The sequence below is a fragment of the Pezoporus wallicus genome, unplaced genomic scaffold (assembly GCF_028554395.1).
Source record: "Pezoporus wallicus isolate ANWC-B61680 ecotype Strahan unplaced genomic scaffold, APGP_CSIRO_Pwel_v1 contig_3847, whole genome shotgun sequence".
Taxonomy (NCBI): domain Eukaryota; kingdom Metazoa; phylum Chordata; class Aves; order Psittaciformes; family Psittacidae; genus Pezoporus; species Pezoporus wallicus.
This window is the reverse complement of record NW_026639842.1, coordinates 520,591-544,954: the sequence shown is the minus strand read 5'-3', so window position 1 is coordinate 544,954 and position 24,364 is coordinate 520,591. Positions and strand designations below refer to the sequence as shown.

Sequence of the window (24,364 nt, the reverse complement as noted above, 5' to 3'; positions counted from 1 at the left end):
TTTCTCAGCTCCCACTCTGACCTTCCCCTGAAGGTGCACTGTCTCCTATATTACTCTCTTTTTCAGGCAGTTCACCGTGTTGATACGCTTACATTTTGCATACATGCAAAGGGATAGGTAACTGCTAGGGAATTTTAGTGCCTGCATGAAAAGAAGAGCAACCCATCATTTATATGACTTTGATTTCCCTAGGTAAATATTACCTAGTGAGGGGCAAAGCAACCTGCAATGTGCTGGCAGAGATAAGGAGCCAGTTCAGGGGAAGAAAAAACAGCAGCCCTACTAACAACTGCTGAGCTCTTGAGGAATTTAAAGCATAGGCCAAAAATTTGGGGGGGAGAAGGATCTGAAACAGTTCTTTGAGTTGGGGGGGGGGGGGGGCGCTTATTTGATTTTTCATTTGGCTATTTGAACTCCTCAGTTTCTCATGAACCAAAGGAAGTACAAAGGCCAAAGTATTCCATGTCCAGCTGTTATTACAGTACCTCAGCCCTGGCCAGCAAGTACCAGAAACTGAATAATGAAGTTCTTAAAAGCACTTAGGAAGTGTGTGCAAGTGCACAGATTGTCTCAGGTTTCAAATGCCCATATTAACTCTGCCCATGTGTCAAACTTTGCTCCCTGTAATGCATGCTCTGCCCAGGGTGCAGCCAAGCAGACGGCATTAGCTGATAGGATTCAGGCAGCTGTGGCCAGTGTACGCTCACCCTGGGATACACTTCTACAGCACTGATAAGCGGTTTTAACTGCTCAACTGCTATTAAATTCAACAGATAGGGTGTGACTAAAACCCTGTGCTGTACTGCCTGTGTCAGGCTGCTCACATTGCTGGGGTAGCTGGGTCATAAGCTCCAAAAGATGATCTGTAGCATTTATATAAGATACTAATAACCCAAAGCTGTGACTACTTTCTGATTGCCAATAGTTAAATAATCCAGATCCGCGACTGGAACACACTTAGTTCCTTTTTTTGCAAATCATTAGGTAGAACAAGAAGACATAAATATTGAACAGAGAAAAAGATGAGGCTCTGTGTGTTTTGCACTGAAGCTTCAGACAGACTCTAGCACATAAGCTGCTTGCCAGCAGTAAAAAATGCAGTCCACTTGCTGGCACAGCCTGCTACAGATCATCTTAAAGCAGTCTCAGAAACATATTTATTTATGCAACTTAGAGTCACAAACTACAGCCTACTCCCATTCTGCTGTTCAGTATGATCAAAGCATCAGTGACTGTAAGCATTTCTGATCTTTGCTGTGCTGGTGCTCCAACTGCTTAATCTCAACTAATTGCAGGGGAGAAGGCATCTGAGGATGCCACTTCAAGCAGAACAAAATGTCAATTCAAACCAGAATTGGAAAGGACAGATTTAAAAATCATTTGGAGTGGATTTATGATGTGTGATACACTCAGAAGTGGAAATTACTTGTGAGAGTTCCTAAAATAAAAAGGTGCTGGATTAATTATTGGATTAGAAATTTACATAGGTGCCTTGTATTTAAAATCAGTGAAACCTACTGATTTCTGGGCTAACCCCTTATTTTCATATTTTCTCCAGGACCAGTTTAGGCTCAAATGGTAATGAAAAAAGCCGCTCCATATTTATTATTTAGTTGAAGGGTGAAGAGGAAATGGATGGTGATTAAACAGAATCATATGAGTAAGGCTCTGTCTGAGATTTTGCATGACTGCCTCGGAGGTTCATTTTCTGTTTCCCTGCTTCAGTGGAGGCTGTTCTCTCCTCATGAAGGAAGAAATAAAGCAACCTATCTTGCATTTTTTTCACTGCTGGGCCTTCCATTCATCAGCATGGTTTATAAAGCTTCCCTAGAGCAGTTTGAAACAAAGGGGTGGAAAGAGGAGTTGTTAACATCTGCCTGCCTTTGTATTTTGATGGTCATTAGAGATGCACTTTCCTCAAGCAGATGTTGAATAAATGTACAGTATTACTATTTCTGGAAGTGTTGAAGTGAGCATGATGGCACACTGAATGCTTTGGATATCTCTCCTTTGCTGGGTAAGGTGGCCGATCAGATAAGTCTCTGCTGTGTTGTGCTTTGATGACCAGCAGAAGCTAAAATGCAATAGGCTGCCTTCTGAAAGCAAGAAACTTCAGGGAAATTCTGAAAGAAGTTTGGATTCAGGAAAAAGCAATAGGTCCCCTTACAAGGTGAAAAGCTGAAACTGAGGGTAGGTTTCATAAGACCAAGGGCTAGGCTGGTGAAAGCAGTGGTCTTGTCTGAATGCCTATGGAGCCACACCTGCAGTGAGTGCAGGGATGAATCCTTCCCAGGAGGGAACACAAGCACCTGGTTTGCATGGGTAAAAAGCTCATTGAGATGAATCCTTTAAAGCCAAGATATGACTCTGAAATATAAGCCAAGAGGTCTATTGCATCTGAATGCAGCACCAGGGGAGAACTGCTCACTCCCAGAGCCATGTAGTGCCCACCATGTCGTGGCATAATTCAATTCAGATCTGTGGTTTGCATCATATCATTAAGCCCTATATGCAAATACAAATACCGAATGTATACTGCATCTGTGAATGTTACAAAACCTGGGAAACCTGTAATGTGTGGAACTGAAATGAACATTTGAAACTGAACTTCTTTACCTTTTGCCTTCTTCCTGATGTTTTCTGGATGAAATCCTGAGTTTGGACAGCAATCAGGTGTATCTTGACCTGATAAAAGACGTTACCCTTTGGTAATACTTTTGCTTTCTCTTCTTCATTAACTTTCAAAGAACATTTTTCAGTCTTTCTACTTCTTCCATAACTTTTCATCTACCAATAGTTTTGAGTGAAAAGGAAAGGCAATTAGCCTATTCATAGGTTATCAATGTGTGGCATTTAATCCAGAAGAAAAATCGGTGATAAGGAAAACTTGAAGTTTGAATTCAAAAGAAAAAACAAAATGACTGCATTATTTGTCATTTTTTTAATGCACATATTTATTAAAATATGATTTTTTATTTGAGTTTTGGTGTTAGAGGCAGTAACTGTAGAGTGTAAGAATGGTTCTCTGTCATATCAAAACACACCACCAAGTATTTTAATGAAAAGTCTACAAAATGCCTCCCTGTGTAATCACTGATGGGCAAAATTTCATCTATTCAAGAGGTGAGAAACTTTTAAAAAGACTTTTCATTATTTTTGTAAAATAATATGAAATGTGTTGAAAACTCATCCTAGGGAAATGTTGTAGGATACTTTTGTGAAACTAACTGCTAGAGCAGAGAATGGCACTCTAACATATGAAACCCATTTTGTGATCATACTAACTTCTAAGTAAGACCTGGTATCTCAGCAAGCTTTAATCCCTTGGAACAAAAATAATGATAAAAGAATACCTGAGAAATAGATCTAAGTATATAACAAACTGGTTTTCTGTAATATCTGCCTGTTGAAGAACCCCTGGGGTCAAAATGTGAGTAACTAGTTAAAAATCTTTTTTAAAATAATTTATTGGCAACAATGTCAGGCATCGTTTCCTCTGAGGTATAAATAACTGTTCCAGGCAAGGAGGAATGAGTAGCACTGGGTCAGGTGTGGGGGAGATCCTTCATGCCACCTACAAACCCAGACTGCAGACTCCAGGCTGTTCTGGAGTAGAAATGCATTAGTATGTTGAGGCCAAAAGCACAAGACTTATCAGTGGAATTAAGATTCTGTGCCTGTGGCAATCAAGGAAAGTACAACTCAAACACTTCAAAATTATTGTTTTTAATTACTAATTGCTCCTCTCATCTAAAATCAGATGTGCAATGCCATTGCTTTGGAAGTGCAGCTGCTCCCACAGAGCAAAGTCTTAGAGACCTGGCAAAGGGCTGTGCTGGTGTTGTGAACTCCAGTGACAGAGAAAACTTCTGCTTCTGAAGCCTTCTTGAGCCTTGTCCAGTCACAGAGGCACATTAGCTGGTCTCCAGCAATGATCAGCTCATCTTTCACAGTGTGGGCAGCTGCTGCTGTTGCCCAGGTCAGTGGCTGAGCAAAGCCAGGCAGGACAGTGGCTGGAGGCTGCATGTGGAAGAGGGGATGCTGCATCACATGGAGATGGCCCAGTGCGGGCCAGCTGATCACCTGTGTCCTAAGCTGTGCATCATTGTATCTTCTTCCTTTATTTTATTATTTTTTTAATGAAAAATGTTTTCTCTTAAAGCTAGGCTTTATCTTTTAAATATGCTTTGTGTGAATAATTGTCAGCATCACTGGAATTGCCCATTTGGTGCCAATTCTCTCCCTCACCATGTTTTAATCAGAAAGTTTACACAAACATAATGTGTTATTTATCATAACCCTCTTTCTTTTATCAACAAAATGTGCTGTTATTCATGTGGCTTGGGGATTTTTGCTGTTGTTTGGAAATTGAAATCTTCAATAGTGATTTAAGAAAAATGTTGTGAAAGAAGTCAGCAAAATATGAAAACAGAAAATGAGCCTTGTGGGACAGAAACAACAGCAGTCTGACAACAATATGGACAGATTTTCAGCTCTCCATGTGGCTGGTATGAGCCTAGAGAGGCTGTGGTTTCTGCTGTATTGCCAGACATACTCTGGTTCAACTTCAGCTTCTGGATCCGTAGATGGAAATTGCTGAGTAAATTCTTACAGTCTCTGGGTGGAGAAATTCAATCTACATCATCAGGAAATAGTCCCTGTTGGCATTAAAAATCTATGGATTGTAGTTACTAAATTATTCTGTATAATGTTAGAATAGTGCTTAGAATAGTGCTTTCCTTTTTAATATCCTACTCTGATCATTAATTACCCTTCCTCAGAGCTGTGACAGCTGAATACCTTTTATTGTCATTTTACACATATGGAAAAAGAAATTGCCAAACTGAGGTGAGTTGCTCAAGGCTAGATGGAGAAGCTAGCTAGCAGAGCAGTGGTTAGGATTAAGCTGTTTGTTACTCTTAAGCAGCTGTCTTCAGATTTCTCTCTTTATAAGACTCCAAGAAGCTCTCAGGAGTCTAAGGACTTTCGAAAGTCCCACAAAGATCTTAATGGTACCTGGAGTTGCCTGACAAGCTTTACGAAACTCAGGTAATGAGGTTTACCTGTGACTCCGACTCATTGGAAGGGTAAATGAGACCAAATTAGATCTAAGTGGGTGCAGTTTTTGCCCACAGAGATTTTTCCCAATTACAGTTTAATCTTTTCCACTCAAAATACATTCTGTAATTAGGTGCATATCTCTAGCAGGCTGTTGGATGCTGTGGGTGGAACTGGGGAAGCCATGCGGTCTCTTTGTCCCTGAGGACCTTGGAGAACATTAGACATCGTTATTCCTTGGCTGGACAAATTCGAGGAAAACCAGCTTTTCTTGGGGAATTTTCCTACCACTATTCTGGAAGCTTCTAGACGTGGCTTTTTGCTGATTAATGTAGCCTTTTTATCACATCTGAACATTGTGTCCAAATGCAGTGTTTTACAAAGCAGCAAAACCCATAACAAAGCAGAATCAATAAATACAGTGCAATGCCCTTGGGCGATTCAAGCATTCTATTAAAATTAGGATCTGATTATAGCTGTGGAAACCTGTTTTCCTGAATCCTAACAAACACATTTTGCTTTACACGAAAGGTTTTCAAAGCTGTGGCTAATGCTTGCTTTGAGCTATCCATAGTTTCCAGCATATTCTTTCTCTTTTCCCAGATAGACATGCACTCTGCTGACACATCCTTCTGAAAAATCTTATTTTCCACTTTAAAACTCTCCCTGAAACAACAAAATCCAAATAAGCAAAAGCAGCCAAAAATATCACAATGAGAGGAAATTGGGACATTTTCAGTGTATGGTCAAAGCCACGGAGTTTTCTCATGATTATCAGTTCTGACAAAGTTTTATAACAGAGACTGAAGAAAGGGAGCTGTCTAGCTCCACTGATAGTGAGTTCACGGAAGCTCTGATCCAGGACGTGGGAGATACAGGCTCAAGTTTCTTCCTTTGAGTTGAGGTGGCCTTGAATGAAAAAGCTCACCTTGAACTAGGCCTGGAAAGAAATTAAATAGGTTTTTAAATACTCCTTGTTATTGCACTGCTGACCAGGAGGCATGAAAAGTACAGGGTGTGATCCCAATTTCACACAACTATGTGATGTAAAACATCTGCCTGACAAGTTTTGATTTCTTTCCATCCAGTCAGTACTTTGAGACCTGAAAGTTGTCATGAAGTGAAGAGGTTATTCACCAGTCAGTTTAGCAAAACGCCACTAAAATCCTAACTCCAGATTGGTGCAGGTTACTGATGAAACACAAAGGGGTAGCAAACTTTCACAGCTTGATTAATTGGCACTGAAAGCTTTAGGACTTCCAATGTAGCAAAACAAAAGCCTCTTTCAGAGGTGCATTCTTGGGTCTAGCATGATAATACCAACCATAAAACTGTGAGTGCTTTCATAACTCTCCTAAGCCTGGAGATCACTGGTTTCTCTGACAGGTTTAGGGGCTAGAGCTGACCCTCAGGATTGGCAAAAGGTTTAGCATGGCAGACTGCTCAGGCATTGAACCTCTCCTTTGGACAGACCAGCTTCTAGATAACTGTAGAAAAGTCTTTGTGCTTCCTCTGTATTTACTTTGGTAAATTGAGGCTGCACCAGTGGCAAAAGCAAGAAAGGGCCACTGCTTCAAAGCAACTTTTTCACAGTGGAGGCTGACAATGGGTCCTCTGCTCACCCCCTGAACCCAAACCTTTTGGATCCATCCCAGTCCAGTCTTAATGAAGTGAAAGAATAATTTCCCTCCCCTTCTTTAATAATCTGTTCCCTAGCACCTGAAGTTATCCAACAGCTTCATGCTAAGTCTGCAATTTCTGCAGCATCCTTTACATGACAAAGCAATCTGGGCCCTCTACAGTAATTCATCCAGTGCTAGGATTATTTCTCCCGAGGCAGTGTTCAGTGCTACAGCCTTCAGTGTTGCATGATTTTTTTTCTTTTGTGTTACTTCTGGGCATGGTTCTCTATGATAATTTTATTCTGAGATCCCCCAAGGTATTGTTTTGCTCAGCCATATGAAAAATAGGAAAATAATGCACCTTCATCCTGGTTCCACAAACGGGCCATTCATCACCATAAAATCAGCTTTACAGCCTAGGAGGATGCTGCTCCATGCACTGAATAGCTACGAATTTCCAGTATGGTTTCCCAGGCTGCAGCGGGCCAGCAGCTGTGATGGAGCGATACGATACCTGGGAGCACTTGTACAATGGCAACAAATAATAGTGTTCAAACCCAAGGGATGACCTATGGTTACCCTCAATTTTTGCAACAGGGGCAGTATATCAATTTGTTAGGACCTGCATTTTCTTGTAGTTACAGATATCTAATTTCTTTTCAGATAACTGAGTTATTTACATTGGTTCTGTCTTGAAATGCTTTCCCCCATATCATCTACCCACAAGAACAGAATTTGTCCATTTAAACAAAACATGTGATTGGCAGAAGAAAAGCAGAGATTTCTTCCCTTTCTCATCCAATAACATTCACTAAACCCAATGCTTTTGGGAGCTGTTTTAGCCCAGCTGCTGCCATAAGCATCCTCATTGTATTTCCATCCTGGTACCTGCCTGCAGGATGCTGAACGCAGAGCTCTGGAGCTGTCTCATGACATTCACAGAAGATCATTTGTGTCCGTCTCTTGGAGATGGACAAGCTCCTTAAACCACCTGTGTTTGAATTTGGCTCTCTCCAGCCAGCCTGCTCAGGATACAACTTTCAGGGACTCTAATTTGGAGATCATATACTGATGCAGTCTGGATCAGCCCCAGCTGAACACAAAAGGCTGTCTCCAGTGTGAGCAGGGCCACCCTTTGAGACAGCCCCGGATTTGGGGGTTATCAGAGAGCATTTTATCTGAGAATGGGATCTAAAATCCAGCAGCCAGAGTAACAAGCAGGGAAAGCACAGGTTCACACAGTGAAAGCACACTTGAAGTAGACAGGACAAACTTGTCTGTCCGGATACTATTCAGTTACCCAGCTTCTCTGAAAACTGCACTACACATCTCCCCATCACATCACCTACCAAGGCAATGATCCAGCTCACGTGGTTGCAAGTGGATCCTGTCTAGAGGAGAGCTCTGTCAAATGTGTGTGCATGAGAGCTTCAGCACAGCTGTAGGTTAATAGACAAGCAGGAGGAAGACCCCATGTGGAGCAGATGCAATGGTGTGTTTCAGACCTAAAGGGAGCATGGGATAAAACAGGAGCTGGGCTATCAAGGAGTCATTGGTACAAGGCAATACAGCGTGTTAGCAAGAGATAGAAAAGCAGCCCAGGGGAGACGAATAGAGACAAGCCCTGGGGCAGATTGTTTGTCTCTTTGGCAATCCATGTACTGAAAAAGAGAGCATCTCTAGAAGAAAGGCGGACAATGAGGGAAAATCCTACCAGGGAAATAGGAGTGGGGAAGCAGAGGATTTGCTAACTCATTTTTTTTAAGCACTTCATTTTGCTTTTCAAGAGACTCTTAAAAAAGTGCCAATGAGTCAAGAAGCCCTAAATTAGCTAGGAAAGCACTTTAGGAAAGCAAGAGCTTGATTACTCCATGGTTTGCCCTAGATTCAGAAGGTGTAAAATACAGAACAAATAGTACAGAGCCCCTATGGCTCTACCTCATGAGCTGAAGCATACACAAGAGAAACATCAGCCCCCTTAAAACCTTCAGGAAAGACCATGTAACTTGGTGCTGGGATACTGCCCTTTGGCGAAATCAGAAATCCAGGCATATTTTGCTTGGATTTACACAAAGGGAGAAGGTACCAGAAAAGGAGATGTTGTCCCAGGCTCCTTGACCTATTGAACTGAAGAAGGGGCAGAAAATGAGCATACAAAGAAGCAATTAGAGTTGTGAGGACACTGGAAACGTTCTGCCTCTTCACCATATAGCTGTGCTACAACCTTGTGGGTAACCTCGGAAAATGACTAAAAGAGTCTTGGGAAGGAGACTGGCTGGAGAGAGTGAGCCAGGACAAACCCATAAGAATTCTTACAGCAGTCTGAAACCCCTCCGGTATTTCCCAGCCTCTTTTGCAACACCACTGACCCTGGCTGGCCTCCTCTCCTGCTGTCACCTGTTCCTGCACCTCTCCTCTCAGCCTCCTCCTTTACTCTTTTGGATTGTACCTGCCTCTCCTAAACCTTCAACTTCACTTGAACCCCCTCATAAGCTTTTCCAACCTTCTGCCCTATAGGTACCAAGAAAGAGTTAGAAAACCCTTCCATGCTCAAAGTAGCCCTGGTCCAGCTGGATTTTGCTTCTCTTTTAGAGCTGCCTAAGGATGTATAAACAAGACAAGTCAGCTCGCCCTGATCCAAAAAGGGCACCATTGCAAATCAAAGTGAGATTTTATATTTCTGTAGCTAATCTCTTACTTTCCTGATGAAACTGGCATGGGTGCGGGCTTCCTGGATTGCTCCTCTGCATTGCAGCTGCCCACATGGAACACGGTAAAGTCAGACTTTTACACATATTGCTAACTTGGTGCGCTGCACTATCCAGTAAGAAGTAAACTAGGTTTCAAGTGCATGGTAGCTTATCTCCCTTAACAGAACAAAGCTCATAAGAAGGAAATGTGAGGCCTCCCTGAGGGTGCTAGGAAGACACGGTGGATAATAGGAAATTTTTGGAAGGAGATTTGAGAAGTGGATTTTGCTTACTCCCTGTATTGATAAAGGCTTATCATATTCCTTTGCAAAGCCAGAAACCACATGGTGAGACACTGTTTTTAAATGTTAATGCATCTTTAGAGAATAATCAGTAACATTTGGTGGCTTACGCTAGCTCTAGGAGAGGCATCTTTGTTGTTTAAGAAATGAAACAGCATTCACCTGGAGTTTCTTGTCATTACTGGATGAAAGAAAGGTTATTTCTTTGGTAAAAAAAAAAAAAAGAAAAGAGAAGATCTCAGTGATAAACATTATAAAATACTTATCTTCCCAGATGTCTCTGGGATAATGTGAGCTGAAAGGAAATGCTTATCTTGCTGAAGGACAGCTTTTGGCAACACATCTTTTTACACAGTGCTAAATTATTTTAAGAGCACAGGACAAAGGTAGAGAGATCAGGGTAAAAGACTGAATTGCAAACCAGATGTAGTGCCCCTTTAAGCCCTTCTGCTGAATCACTGTGTAACCTTGGTTTAGCCACACAGCCCTATCTACCCTAGCTTCTGCACTGGGACAGTAATTGGTGTAATTACCAAAGTGAAAGGGATTTATATGACTAACTATAAATTTACTGTATGTGTCAGGTGTTGCTTGATTACATCTTTTTAAACACAGCTTCCTGCATGTCCTGTTATGTAAAGAAGCATTCCTGCATTACCTGGTAGATGTATGTGCTTTCTGAAGCAATCCATGAGACAAGCAGAGTTACCTCCAGGGCTGGGTTCATATCAATAGTGCTGGCTGTCAGCTGCCCAAAGCACCCACTTTCTGATTCATGGATGTAGAATCCACCCAGGACAGCTTTCGGTTGTGCTTGAGAATGGACCGCATTTTAAAAGTAATTACAGATTTTGTTGCTTCCACTTCACATGTCAGGTAAGGGGTGCCCCAGGCAGCCTGCCTTCTGGAAAACATGAGCGCCTTTAACCAAACATAAAGCCTTTTTAGATATGCTTCAATACACACATAAAGTGGGAGGGCAAAAATCTCTTTGGTTTTGATATTCTTCGGCACCTATTTATTTTTAATTTTGTTTTTAAGATAATATGTGTCCTTATTTTGCTACCAGGAATTTGACAATTTGCTGTTTGCCTTTTAAACACTTACTTGCTTTCCTCCATTTTATAAACACTGCTAGTAGAATGTAGAAATCATACCAGATAAGGAAGTGTATTTCCTTCCTGATTAGGTGCATTCTGCTTTCTTTCCCCAGCAAGCTACTGTTTCACCCACAACAAAAAGATTGAAGTCTGGGGAGAGTAATACCTAATCATTAATAAATAACTTGCACAAATAAGAACCAGGAGTGAACCTACCACCTGATAGATTTGCCTGTGAGGAAGTTAGGTCATTGTGTGACCTTGGATGATTAATTTTACATTCCTGTGTCTATGCTTCCTCTTCCATCCATTCTACTGTCTTGCCTGCTTCATATTCAAGGTAGGGCAAGGACTATTTCTCATTATATGTACATTTAGCAGCCAGCACTATGGGTATTGTGGCACCGTAAAATGCAGGTATGAGAAGCAATACCTAGGGGCAGAGATAAGAGTGCAACCTTCTGCATCGTGCATTGGATTATGGGGTGTCGGGCACATGTGATAACGAGCCCTAGACCTCTTGAGTCCCCTGTCTCTTGCTGGGCGCATTTGCTGTGGCTAGGCAAGGGCAAAGCTGGTGCAGTGAGAACCCAACAAGGACATGTCTCTGTGATGGCAGGGCAGTAACACAGACATGCAAGTCTGGGGTGGGGTGATGAGATAGGAGTGCTGGGTCATGACGATGGAGATGGGGTGTCTCTTCATGAACAACAAGCTCTGCAGCTCTGCTGATGGCACACAGAGGCTCAAGACCTGATTTGTTTACCTCACTTGCAGAATCACCTCCAGAGAAGAAATCCCTGGAAAACCATGTTTCTGCTTAAATGCCCAAGGCCTCCAAGGCTGGCCTTGTGGACTCCATCTAGCCCTTTTGCCATGCAATGGCAATGCAGTTGATTTGACATAGGCAGGATGGCCTAGGAAGGATCCTTTCCAGAAGGATCTTAACGTTATTCACTGCAAGGGCAGGTGGTATTTGGAGAGAGCCTGACCTTCAATCAACAGTACAAATATTATATACCATATCATTGCTCTACTTCAGACTCCAGCTGCTGCAGCCTGGACAGCTCAGATTTAGTGTAAATGCAGCCCTTCAACCTGTACACACTGCCTGAACCCTGAGAAAAGTCTGCATCCCCAGCTAGAGTCCTGATCCTCTGGTCCATCCCATTGCTGTGGCTTCTTTGGTCATGAGGACCCTTACCAAAGCATTTATTTACTGCTGGGCTTGCATTTCCTAGCAGGAAAAGCAGGATATTTGGGCTATATTTCTTATCAGAGGCACATGAAGCAGTCTCCCACGGCCTTGCCCAGCTCTGATTTTCCCAGCACACCTTCCACCAGCACATGAGACTGAGCAGCAGTTACACAGACACACACACACACACACACCACACAGCCTGTAGTGTTTTCTACTTTTAAGTGAAACACTTTCTGCAAGCAAATAAAGAGACAAGGGCTCATCATAGAAAAAGAAAAACCTATGCAAAAGGGAATAAGGAGAGGTAAGATTTTTTTCTTACAGTCAGTTGTGATTTCATAGGGGGAGTTGAGGCGCGCATCTCCACAGGGTGAAGTGCTCACATACAGATGGAACAGGATGTTCTCCCGCAGCCTGTAGCCTCCCTCTTTTAATCGTACGAAGATTGATCGCTCCCAGTCTTCTCGTCGTTTGCTATGATCACAAAAGAGGTTCCAGGTCATTTTTTACACACCAAATCAGAAACATTTCTGCTCTCTTTCTCTGTTTTTCCTCCTCTGTTTGTTTCTATTAGCAGCTGGCATCATATATTACTCCTAGGGACAACAAGAGGAAACAACGAGCTTCTGCAAGTGAAGAAATAGGTGGATGGGGTCAAAACTGCCAAAGTGTTTTTGGCTTGCTTACCTACAATATATTCTAATGATAAAACGTGTGGATTTCTGAAGGGTAGCTCTCTTTCCTTACATGCACAGATGCATAAACACTTTGATTTTAAAGAGGTCCTGGCACGTGAAAAAAGGAAAAGTTCTCTTTGGTGCTCATATGAGTAAATCAGCTCTGCTCATCACAATGCCTAGGCATGTGTTTAAATCCCATTAACATCACTGCAGCCAAGATGAGTGTTTCTATGCTCCACTGGAAAGGGCCTCTAATGAAGAAGCTAGATTTTATAACCCCTGTGATCCCCCCAGCTCCCCAGGTGTTGCTTATTTCCCCATTCAACCCAAGCCACCTATGAGTGCTCTATCTAAGCCAGCAATGTCCTCTTGGCCACTTGGATTTCTGGAAATTGGAACCCATCCTGAGAACAGTGAGACAAAACTTGTGCAGCCTTTTCTCAGCTCAGTTGAAAAAGATACTTACTAAGATGGAGCTTTTATCTTCGCAATGGTTCAGTAGCTCGATGGGGACACAGCGCACACATTCCATTAGCAACAGCTGCCCGGGAGGCCAAACCCTCCCAGTCCTGCAGTTTACAGCAATAGCTCACATTAAGGCTATGCTTGCCGTGTGGTTCTTCAGATGATTTACACTTGGGAAGACATGGGTGATTTCTCTGACAGACAGCTGCCTCTAATACATACATTTGGGTGATGGCCGTGATTATAATTTTGAAGGTGAAAATGTGATTAGTGAAATTATGATGAGACTTCTTTCCGTCTGACGCCTCAGTGTTTCCCTCAAAAACTCAAGGGTCTTTTTGTGGGAATATCTCTGAGCAGAATGACACCTGCAGGTAATGATTTTCCTAGGAGGGTCTTAAGAGGCCAGAATTCTACCCATTTAATTCACTATAGGACAGCCCATTAACCGAGGCGGTTTCTGCTGGTTTCTCTGCCTCCTGTTAGTGTAAACAGGGGTGCTTTTTACTCAGCCTCAGAGCAAGTCCCTGGCTTTAGTCCAAGCTGCTTCTGCCTGTTTTCTCCTGGTGCAGCCTCTGTGCTATTGAAGCTGTTTGGCTGTCACTCTTCCGTGGTTTGGGTGTTTTGTCATTTTTTGATGCCAGGATGCGTTTGCTGTCAGGAGGAATTTACAGGCACATTAGCTCGGCTGTCAGGGACAGGGAGGCACACCGGCTGCCGAGCTGGGGCTGCCACATGCAGCTCCTTCATTTTCTGCTGTCTGCGGTGGAATTTCCCAACTGCGCTAATTATATTATCGCCCTGATCCAAGCTTCTGAAATAATAAAATACCTGTAAGTCCTGCTGCTTGGACTTCAGAGCAATTGCAGTTAGTGTTAAATAATTCACTGCAAATTCAGCTGGGAGAATACAGTGCAGCCCTGTTGCCTCCTATTCTTATGCTAAACCTCACCAGAGTGGGGGGCAGCTTGCAGTACTTAGAAACAGTTGCTATGTAGTGTAGGAGCAATCATTCTTTGGGCTGGATTTAAGGAGTTCACGGTAACCAGCACCCATCCTGTTTTTACTGGTTATTGTTTTTCACTGATTAACCCTGCTCTCTTACCCCGAGTACCAAGAAGGGTCTGTGGCCAGTGTGGCTGATAGGTTTGGTGATTGACAGCTGCTCTAAAAATAGATGGCAGGGCTGGAGGGTAAGGCAGCTTGGCTCTTTCTCCGGGAGACTGAGATCCTCTGTATCACATATGATCCTGACCTGCCTTTGGGAGGTTTCCTGGGGGCTGAACATGAGATTCATTCCTGCACAGTGGCTGAATAAATTTAATAACAAAACTCTGAGAGTATTGTTATGAAAGAGTTTGAAATGCAATACTGTATGCTGTGGCTTAGGAGAGATTCTTGTGCATGGGATGCTTGGGGGATTTCAAAGCCCAGGGAGACCCAGAAACCTTGTAAAAATGGTTCAGGTGGAGCATGCTTCTGCAAAGCCACTTCTCCCCCATAGCACCAGTACACCTCTGCCTTCCCTTGGGAACCGTCATTTTGAGCGGTGAGGAGGAGAATGAGTTTGCAGTAGCAGAACTTTGCAATGCCATTTTGCACAGCCATACACTACATAAAGCAATGGGGAAGCCCACAGTGAGCCCACAAATGTCATTCATTCAGGGGGTGGTGTTAAAGTGTCATTTTCATGTGCTGGCAGTAGCTAAAAGACCAAAATTTGTCTCTAAATGTTTCCCGCTATGGCTGTCAGTGGGAGAGTCAAGATTTGAGGCTGATTCAAAAGGAACATCTAAGAATGTGCTAAATTTTAATCTTGAGCTTAAATTCATTACTTAGCATAACACACACATAAGTTTTGAGCTGATTTCAAGAAGATACTTAAGTACGTACTTATGGTTTAATATATACAGAATGTTTTGCTGAAACCAGGCCTCGCTCTTGAAAAGACAAGCAGGGAAGCTGGTTTTAGTAAACATACAGATGGGAAGTCTCTAGTACACTACATGCTACAGCATGGCATCTTAACAGCAGGCTTAAATGGAGAGGAGCTGTGTCCACTAAAAGTAGGACAGAAGTAAGAAATAGATGTATAACACACAGCTAGTTTTCCTGGAAAAGAACTTAACTGGATTGGAGAAAGACTATTCCTTGCTTTTTGTGTATAAAATAAATAGTGGTTTGCATCTGACTCACTGGAAGAACTTAGCTTCTGGTAAAATCATCCCTCCAGCACCTGCAGGGCCACTACAGCAGCAAGACTGCTGTGGCGCTGATTTATTTTAAGAACAGGTTATTAGTTTTAATTTTGTTTAAAATAGAAGAGTTGGATTTTCTTTTCTTCGCTATTGGCCAGCTGGTATAAATAATCTCACAGAAATCAATGTGAATTTTACTGCTATCATTGCAAGAGAATCAGACTATGGTATTTGTGTACTTTTTGATGGCAATTTTTAGAAAAGCTTCTCAAAAGGTCTTTCTTGTCTTTCTTCCGTACATCACAAAATTTACGTCTTACTTTTCATCTTTTTCGTGAAAGTCTTGAGAAGTGGAGGATTATGGTTGTCATAAAAAGGAAATCTAAGAGGGCTAAGGGATTTAATCAGACTGGTTAGAGGCTGTCAGGCTTTAGTTGTGCTTTTAGCTCTTATTTAACTCAAGCTTTAGACAATAAATTTTGAAAGAAAGTTTCCTTTTGAAGTATTTGTCACTCTTGTTTCTTAGAGAGGATAAAGTTCCCATTCTGGAGCTCTCTTTCCCAAGGAAAGTCAGGAAAGTTACACTGTCAACACTGAGCAGTATGAAGAGACGGGGAAAAAAGGTAATTTACATATTTCTGCAGCTCTGGTTTGTGGTTGGCATTGTTTTACAATTTAAATATCTGAAGCGGTCACCCTACGCTCTGTTTACGGAAAATTTGCTCCATGGCAATTCCTCTCACCCACAATAGATACCTGAATAGGACTGCTGTGTCTCACTCCTGAGATGCCCATCTCTCTCCAGTGGTGATAAAAGGAGCCTTGGGGATCTGGTTCACACTCAGCTGACTAACTTTTGGACATCAGAAGTGTCAAAAAGTAAATTCAACTCTGTGAATTCGTATCTCCTGGCTATTAATACTCTGTGCTGGTCCTTGCTTTCTCCAGCCTCATTGTCCCTGCTCTTTGATGCATTCATTCTATTTTGCTTTCACTGATGTCAATAGTAGTACTTGAAAATTCTGGAAAAGTGGTCCCTGTTCAAGGAAAATATCATATAGAAAGATAATTCTTGTGCTGGAAGCTCCTGAAGTTTGAAATCCAGCTGCAGAGATCACTTTGAGCATGTAGGGTTGGTGAGAGGAAAATACATGGAAAATAGGGAATGTTCTCGACAAAACAAACTTGCCTGTTTCATAGGAAAGAATGAAAAATATAAGCTCTTTGAGGCAAGAAATATGCATTCATTCTTTTGGGGGGTTAAGGAACCATCTTTCTGCTGTCAGTTCATATATGACTTTGTACAATAGGTTCCTGGCCTGGGAGAAGACTTTAATTTGGGCCGGGTTAATGCAAATGCATAGCAATGTAGAAGCCACATTTGTGTTTCCCCCAAGCCTGAGGAGCTTGTGTGCAGGGAGTCCCAGTGGAGCTGAGTAAACAAGACTGTTCTAAAAACCCCGTTCTTTTTGCTATGTGGTAGCACCATGTGATTCCTGTGTCAGTGGCAGTTGTTTCTGTTTTGTTAGAGAAAAAGGGGTAAATGTGACTTCAATGCAAAGAAAATAAATTTTTCATTTCATTTTTAACAGCCCCATGCTCTTGCCATATGACAAAGCCCTGATGATGGCATAAAACTGGGTTTAGCAATGAATATTAGAATTAAAGAATATATTATAACACATAGTTTTGCTTCCCCATGGACCTTAAAGAAGTAAAATCTTATCTGACAATAGCTCTCTCTTTCAAAGGTGCTTAGCCTGGTTGAGGTTTTTGTCGTGTGCTGGTCAGGGAAGCAGTGGTGCCTGCTCTTGGCTGAACAGACAGAGATTTAAAGTTATTGTGAACACAGCTTGTGCTGCACTGAGGATTCTCTTAACAAAAGATTGTTAACATTGATCCAAATAAAATAATAATATGACTGAACATGTTAGGGAGGTGGATCAATACAATAGTTTAAGACACAGTGGTAGCACTTGTTTCCCAAGAGACTGTAGCACAAAGCAAGTACTAGGGCTGCTACACTGCTGAAAACATAATAATTTAATGTAAGCTTGAAAGCAGTTCAGATTGAAATAAATAGAGAGAATATTGGTTTTGATTAAACCCTTCAAGGCTTTTGCCCCCCTTTGTTAGCCAACCTCATGTACTCAATATACTCTCTTGTCTTTAACTCCAGCCTGAAGTGAAAATAATCATTATTCCCATTATTGTTGTTTCGGTGCAACAGTATCATAGGTGCTCACAAGAACACACAATTCTACTCAGATGGATTCTTGTGTCTGTGACCTGATGCAAAACCTTCTGAAGTCAAAGGGAGTTTTTGCACTGAGGTTAGATAAAATCGTATGAAAACACAAGCAAGAATGAAGGGCAGAAGAATGACCTATAGTCAAGGGGCTTTTTGTTTGTTTTCTTTCCTTGCTTCCTTCATTCCTCGGTTCCTTCCATACAATAAATGCTGGCTTAGCTTCACTTCTGCTCAGTTTTCATAGGATTATAAAGTAATCCAGGCTGGAAAGGACCTGAGGTCTCTAGCCCAACCTCCTGCTCAAAGCTGTTTGCCAGGTTGCTCAGGGCTTTATCTGCTCAGGTTTTGAAAACGTCCAAGACAGGAGGGAGTCTGCACAAGACTGCTGGGTGACCTGACTCACTGCTTGCCTGTTCCTATGGGGACAGTTAGTCCTAATATTCTCTTGTTTCAGTGCATGCCTGTTTGTCTTCTTCCCACTGTGCACCTGGGTAAAGATGCCAGCTCCTTTGTGTTGTTAAGATCTCAGGCCAAATCTCTAGCTACTGAGCAACCAAGTAGCCTCTGCTGAACCTGCTTTACATGGCTGATGTCTTTCCTGTACTGGGGGACCCAAAACTGCACAAGGTATTGTAGATGCAGTCTAATGCATTCTGAGTAGCGGGGATGATCCCATCCATTGACTGCCTTCATAGAGCCCATGATCCTGTAGACCCTCTTTGCTGCCAGGCACATCACTATCTCACGTTCAGTTTGCTGTCTGCCTAGGAGCCTTGTCCCTTTTCAGGAAACCTGCCCTCCAGCCAGAAAGGACCTATCTGTCCTGTGTTTTTGTAGGCCATTCTTTTCTTCTCAGTGTGGGACTTTCCATTTGTCCTTGTTGAGTTTTCTGTCAAAGCTCCTGCTGCCCCAGTCCTCCAGCCTGCCTGGATGACATTCCAGCCCTCAAGCATATCGCCTGGTCCTCTCCACCATTTGGTGTCCTCTGGAAAGCTTATGATTCAGCACTACATAGCCTTTTCCAGGTTGTTGACAGACATGATTAGCGAGGTCCCTGGATAGACCCCTGTGGTACCACACTTACTACCAGCTTCCAGGCAGTGTATGACCCATTAACCATTTAAATGGTAATAGTGTGGATTTGGCTGAAGACACGACCAGTAATTCCTCTGTAATGATTCTATGTGCTATAACATTTTAAAACATCGTAAAGAAGGAGTGAGTGATAGCATCTTACACTTTGGCACAAAGTTTACTGTACTGTTAACACTCCTTGGTTCTCTAGTGAGTCAATGAAGGCATTAATGATCAATAAATCACTTCCTTGAGATATTTCAGCAGCAGCAAGGAAGATGGGAAAATGGCTGCAGTGAGCAAAATGACCCCCTTCCAGTCTCTGGCCAAAAAATGATGCTAATAAGCCTGCACGTAAAGATTTGTACAAAATCATCAGGCTTCATAAACCCTAACTTTATGAGTCATATCTAATAGCTGCTGAAAGAACACCAGCTGAAGTAAAGGAGCTCATGACCCAACACTCTAGACTATCTAACTCTCATTCTTTCTGTGCACTGTACTGGCGTTTTGTCAGCTAAAGACTTGGAAAAAGCAACATAAAGAAAGAAATAGTTCATATGTCTGGAGGATGGATCTGCTCCACTGAAAGCTGTATAACATTCCCCAAGCATTAAAAGAATTCAGTTACCTTAGGTGTAGCTCCAGCTGTGAGTAGAGGAAGTGAACAAATGCCCTTCTTGCCAAAATTTCTGCATGGCAGTCATTGACCGCAAGCCCTTGATCATTAATGTATTCTCCATTTATACATTTGGTACCAGATGACAGCACAATAACCTGAGCTTGCCTGATGTCCAAACCTGTAGGAAGAAAAACAAAAGGGTTGTGATATTGCCAGGGGTGAGTATGATATCATGATTGTTAAAGTTCTCACAGGCCACGCTTTGTTATGTCTGCCCAGGCAGCTCTAATGGGATGCTTGTTAAGGTGATGATATGGTCTCTGGAATATGCAGGAATCTCATATCTCTCTGTTATTAGAATAATAAGGGCTCTATTTCAGTCTTGCTGCTAATTCCAAGATAAAAGCTTGCTATGAAGTTTACTGGTTAAATCAATAACTACATCATAGGAGAGCATATGCTGTAGGGAGGGAATAAAGATCTCCTGCAGTGCTGATAAATGGCCAGGTTTTTATGAGCTGTTGAAGACATTTTCTGGTCTGGGAACACACACTCCCTGTAATGCTAGGTTTCATTGCTGTTGCACTATAAGTGCTAAATCAAATGCAAGTAACACTTCTGGAGCTACTCGTTAAAAATCTCAGGGAAAAAACAGATCTGACTTTCAATCCAGTTTCGTTTTTGTTTCTCCAAGAGCAGCTACATCAGTGCCTTTTCCACTGTGGCCTCAGGGACGTAGTATTCATCACTGACACCAGTTCTGTTCCTCCATTGTTTCTCCAGATAATCGTGATGGCAATTGAAAGTCATGCCTTTCTTGGTCAAGATAGTGCTTTCTAGGATTCTGCAGGGGTTAGCATGGCTGTGCCCATGCAGTATCACTGCCTAACCTCTGGCTGCTGCTCCAGGGAAGTAGGAGTGTCCATAAGGTTCTGCCCCCTCCCCATGCATCTTACATGTAAACCTACAAAGTGACTCACTGGAAATAGATGCCCATGTTCAAGCAAGTGAATCAAGCCCTCAAAGTCTGACCAGCCAGTGACAAAGACAGGCCTGAGGCTGTAAGTACACCATGGGCCATGGTGATGCAGTTTCTATGATGTTACTTTGGCTGTTGAAAAGCTTTAGGAATTATTTTATAGAGGAAGCAATATTATTTTTTTTTCTTAAGATGAAAGCTACTGATTGTAAGAAAAAAAAACAGTGCAGAGACTTTCTGGTTTGGAAGCACGATGGCTGGGGCCACGTTCTTGCATAAGATCCACTGGTGTGATATAAGAAAACAACTGAATGGAGAAGGAAACTATATTTTAAACATAAATGGCTGGTGCTGCAGTGATGCCCCAGTTAGTAAATAGGACCAATAATACTTCATAATCTTTGCAAAGCACCGGGATAGTAGTGGATGACATGGTATAGCACTGTTGCTATGCTTAATGTATATAATAGCAAATGATACCAAAATTTTCTCATGCCTAGACAAATATGATATCTATATCAGTAGTCTGAAAGGTTTAGTGGTACTGTGGCATTGCAGCATTGTGACATTGGTAGGAGAGGTATAAATACTGTGAAAAATTCAGTTAATTGTACCTGAACGACTAGTTGTGACAGCTTCATAAAGAAGGTGTTATTGGTACTAGTGACAAAGTACACATCACTGTATGCCTGTGCCGGAAGCTTTATCTCTATTTTTTACTATAAATGTGGCCCTAAAAGAGTGTTTGGGAGTACTGATTAAACAAAAGAATCTAGAAAACCCATGAAGTGAAGATGGGAGCACATGGGAGAATCATAGAATCATAGGATAGTTAGGGTTGGAACAGACCTCAAGACCATACAGTTCCAACCCCCCTGCCATGGGCAGGGACACCTCACACTAAGCCATCTCACCCAAGGCTCTGTCCAACCTGGTCTTGAACACTGCCAGGGATGGAGCATTCACAACTTCCTTGGGCAACCCATTCCAGTGCCTCACTACCCTTACGGTAAAGAGCTTCTTCCTTATATCCAAACTTCCCCTGTGTAAGATTTAAACCGTTACCCCTTGTCCTATCATTAAAGACCTTAATGAAGAGTCCCTCCCCAGCATCCTTATAGGCCCCCTTCAGATACTGGAAAGCTGCTATGAGGCCTCCACACAGCCTTCTCTTCTCCAGGCTAAACAGCCCCAACTTTCTCAGCCTATCTTCATACAGGAGGTGCTCCAGTCCCCTGATCATCCTCGTGGCCCTCCTCTGGACTTGTTCCAACAGTTCCATGTCCTTTTTATGTTGAGGACACCAGAACTGCACACAATACTCCAGGTGAGGACTTACAAGAGCAGAGTGGAGGGGCAGGATCACCTCCTTCGACCTTCTGGCCATGCTCCTTTTGATGCAGCCCAGGATACGGTTGGCTTTCTGGGCTGCGAGCGCACACTGAAGCCGGCTCATGTTCATTTTCCCATTGACCAACATCCCCAAGTCCTTCTCCACAGGGCTGCTCTGAATCTCTTCTCTGCCCAACCTGTAGCTGTGCCTGGGATTGCCCCGACCCAGGTGTAGGACCTTGCACTTGGCATGGTTAAACTTCATGAGGTTGGCATCAGCCCACCTCACAAGCGTGTCAAGGTCCCTCTGGATGGCATTCCTTCCCTCCAGCGTATCAACCGAACCACACAGCTTGGTGTCATCAGCAAACTTGCTGAGGGTGCACTCAATCCCACTGTCCATGTCAGCGACAAAGATGTTGAACAATACCGGTCCCAACAGTGATCCCTGAGGGCCACCACTCATTACTGTTTTCTGAATGCAGTGGATAAATGCACAAAGCACTTGTGTTTATTCCAGTTTTATTACTAGATAAAAAGTTGAGCTGGACAAATCACTCCTTCCCCACAAAGAAAGGTGTTTATTCTCTGTCCTCTACTTTGGTGTCACTTTATTCTGGGATCACTGCTTTAATGAGAAAAATAATACATATCTTAGGTCAGACACGGGTCCATCAATTAACAGTGTTTTTCACAGGGGCTAACACCAAATGTTTTATGAGGCACAGCCTGCAGCAGAGGTGCTTCAGTCCCACTCAAAAAAGTAGTGTATATTTTCCTGAACAGTGTATAGTATTTTCCTTGCTTGGAAGGTCCATGATAAAGATCAGCTACTTTTTGGTTCTATTTTGTTTATTTGCTAGTTTAAACAGAATCTTATTTTCCTCAGTGCAGGAGAGGTACACCTGGAGGCAAGTCCCTTATTTGGAAATCCGTGATCCTCTCTGCCTGCACCTGAGGACCTTTGCTAGTATTCCCTCTCAGGGCAGTGAGACCAACAGCTTCCTTCTTACATTAGCATACACCTAACATGCCTCTCCATCTCCTCATTCACTTCACAGACAAAGCACCAGGCTCTGCAAATACAGAGCAAACCATCTGGGGAAGCCATCCAGCTCTCCTGCTCCCCAGGAGCTATATCTTCCTAGCCCCTCCCCATCAGTCCAGTGCATGGTGTGATGCCTTTTATTATTTCAAACATTTTGTCTGTAAATAAGCTTAACTCTTTCTCTCCTCTAGTATGAGTGTAAGATGATGAATGCATTCAGGATATTCAGAGAGGACTTGGATTTGTCACAAACGAAACACAAAGGCACCCAACACCTATTGATGCAGCAATAATACGAATCCCTCTGACATTGTTTGCTACCACAATGCCCACACACACAGTAATAGCAAGCATTCTTGAGGTGCTCATTTTTGGGTGAATTAGTTCCATATATTGACTTTCAGTGATACGGGGCCCCAGTAGTTAGTCACATGTGGACACAGCCTGGGGTATCTGCAAGTCCTGGCAAGGTGCGCATGTTTGCAGAACATCACTTAGATGTTGCCTGGGGCTGGAGGCAATCGTTTCCAAGAATTTGCCGAACCAGTATGAGTGTTAACATTAAAAATCTCCATGTTTTCCATTTGCAATGACAGGAGATAATCCATGTTCCTCCCCGCTCAGAAATACCCAAGAGTTATGTCTCACTGCTACTGCACTCAGAAACACAGGTGTACATGACTTATGCATTAGCTCTGAAATATTTACACCTCACTGGGGAGCCACATGGGGAAAGTGATCTGTGACCAATGTAGCACCATTCAATGCTGTATATGAGGGCACCCAGCATGATGGGAAATACTTCCAACAATCTGACAGTTGCCCAAAGTGTTCAGGATCACATATGCTAGCAGAGTGCCCTCTTGCATGACTTGTTTTGTACATACATAGAGTTGGAGCTTTATCCCCTGTGAAATGCTTGATATTATCTCCAGAGAACAGGAGGCATTTGTCTCTGAGAATAAAACACGTGGTGCCTAGCTGAGGAAGGCAAATTTTAACACTGACTGATCACATTGGCATTTTAGGCAGCATTTTAAACTTTTGAGCCTAGAGACTTGCTTCACTGATTTGGAATTAATAGGCATTTCTGTACATTTGTCTATTTTGCATAAACACCAGTCATTACTAACTCTTGTAATGAATTTTTACTTTCTATTTTATTTTGCCTGCCGAATACTTCAAATTTCTCAAGTAAGTTCTATTTGCGAATGTCAAGCTACCTCCTAAACATTGATTAATTCAACCTCAGACATAGGGCAGATCTAGACAGAGCACATCGTCAAGCTGTGCCTAGGAAAGCTATAGTGTTGGCTGTAGCAAAATCCTAAACTAGCGCTAACGTGGCGCCAGCAGCCATGTGCCACATTCCCTGCTTGTGGGTGTGCACCAGGCATCTATAGATCTAGGATCTACGATTAGACGAGGATTGCCCTTAGCAAGACCCCTGTTATTACTGAGAGGAGCCTATCTCAGAAGAAAGACCCAGGGATCTAATTGTGTTCAGGTCATTTGACAAACAAGAAGAAATGGGCTACATTATTATGACCTCAACTCCTGACCCACTGATTGTTAGAGTTCATGAGGCATTTCTTTCTCTCACTGCCTTCTGTGAAGTAATGTTTGAGGAGACATTAGGTTAAAAGTAACTAGTGAATGATTTATAACAGGCACCTGCATTAGGTTTCTATTATTTGCCTAAAGACTCCTAATAGTTTTCAATTTGAAAAGGAAATGAAGCA

At 42.5% G+C, this 24,364-nt stretch overlaps 1 protein-coding gene across 1 annotated transcript in view; it reads right to left on the bottom strand.

Moving 5' to 3' along the window:
- ADARB2 (adenosine deaminase RNA specific B2 (inactive)) overlaps nucleotides 1–24,364 on the bottom strand; it is a 307,618-nt gene that overhangs the window by 28,368 nt on the left and 254,886 nt on the right. Inside the window, exons 5-6 of the mRNA XM_057416445.1 lie at nucleotides 19,273–19,441; nucleotides 12,296–12,447 (exon numbers count right to left, since the gene is read on the bottom strand). Coding sequence (XP_057272428.1) covers nucleotides 12,296–12,447; nucleotides 19,273–19,441 — 321 coding nt within the window. The remainder of the gene's footprint in view (nucleotides 1–12,295; nucleotides 12,448–19,272; nucleotides 19,442–24,364) is intronic.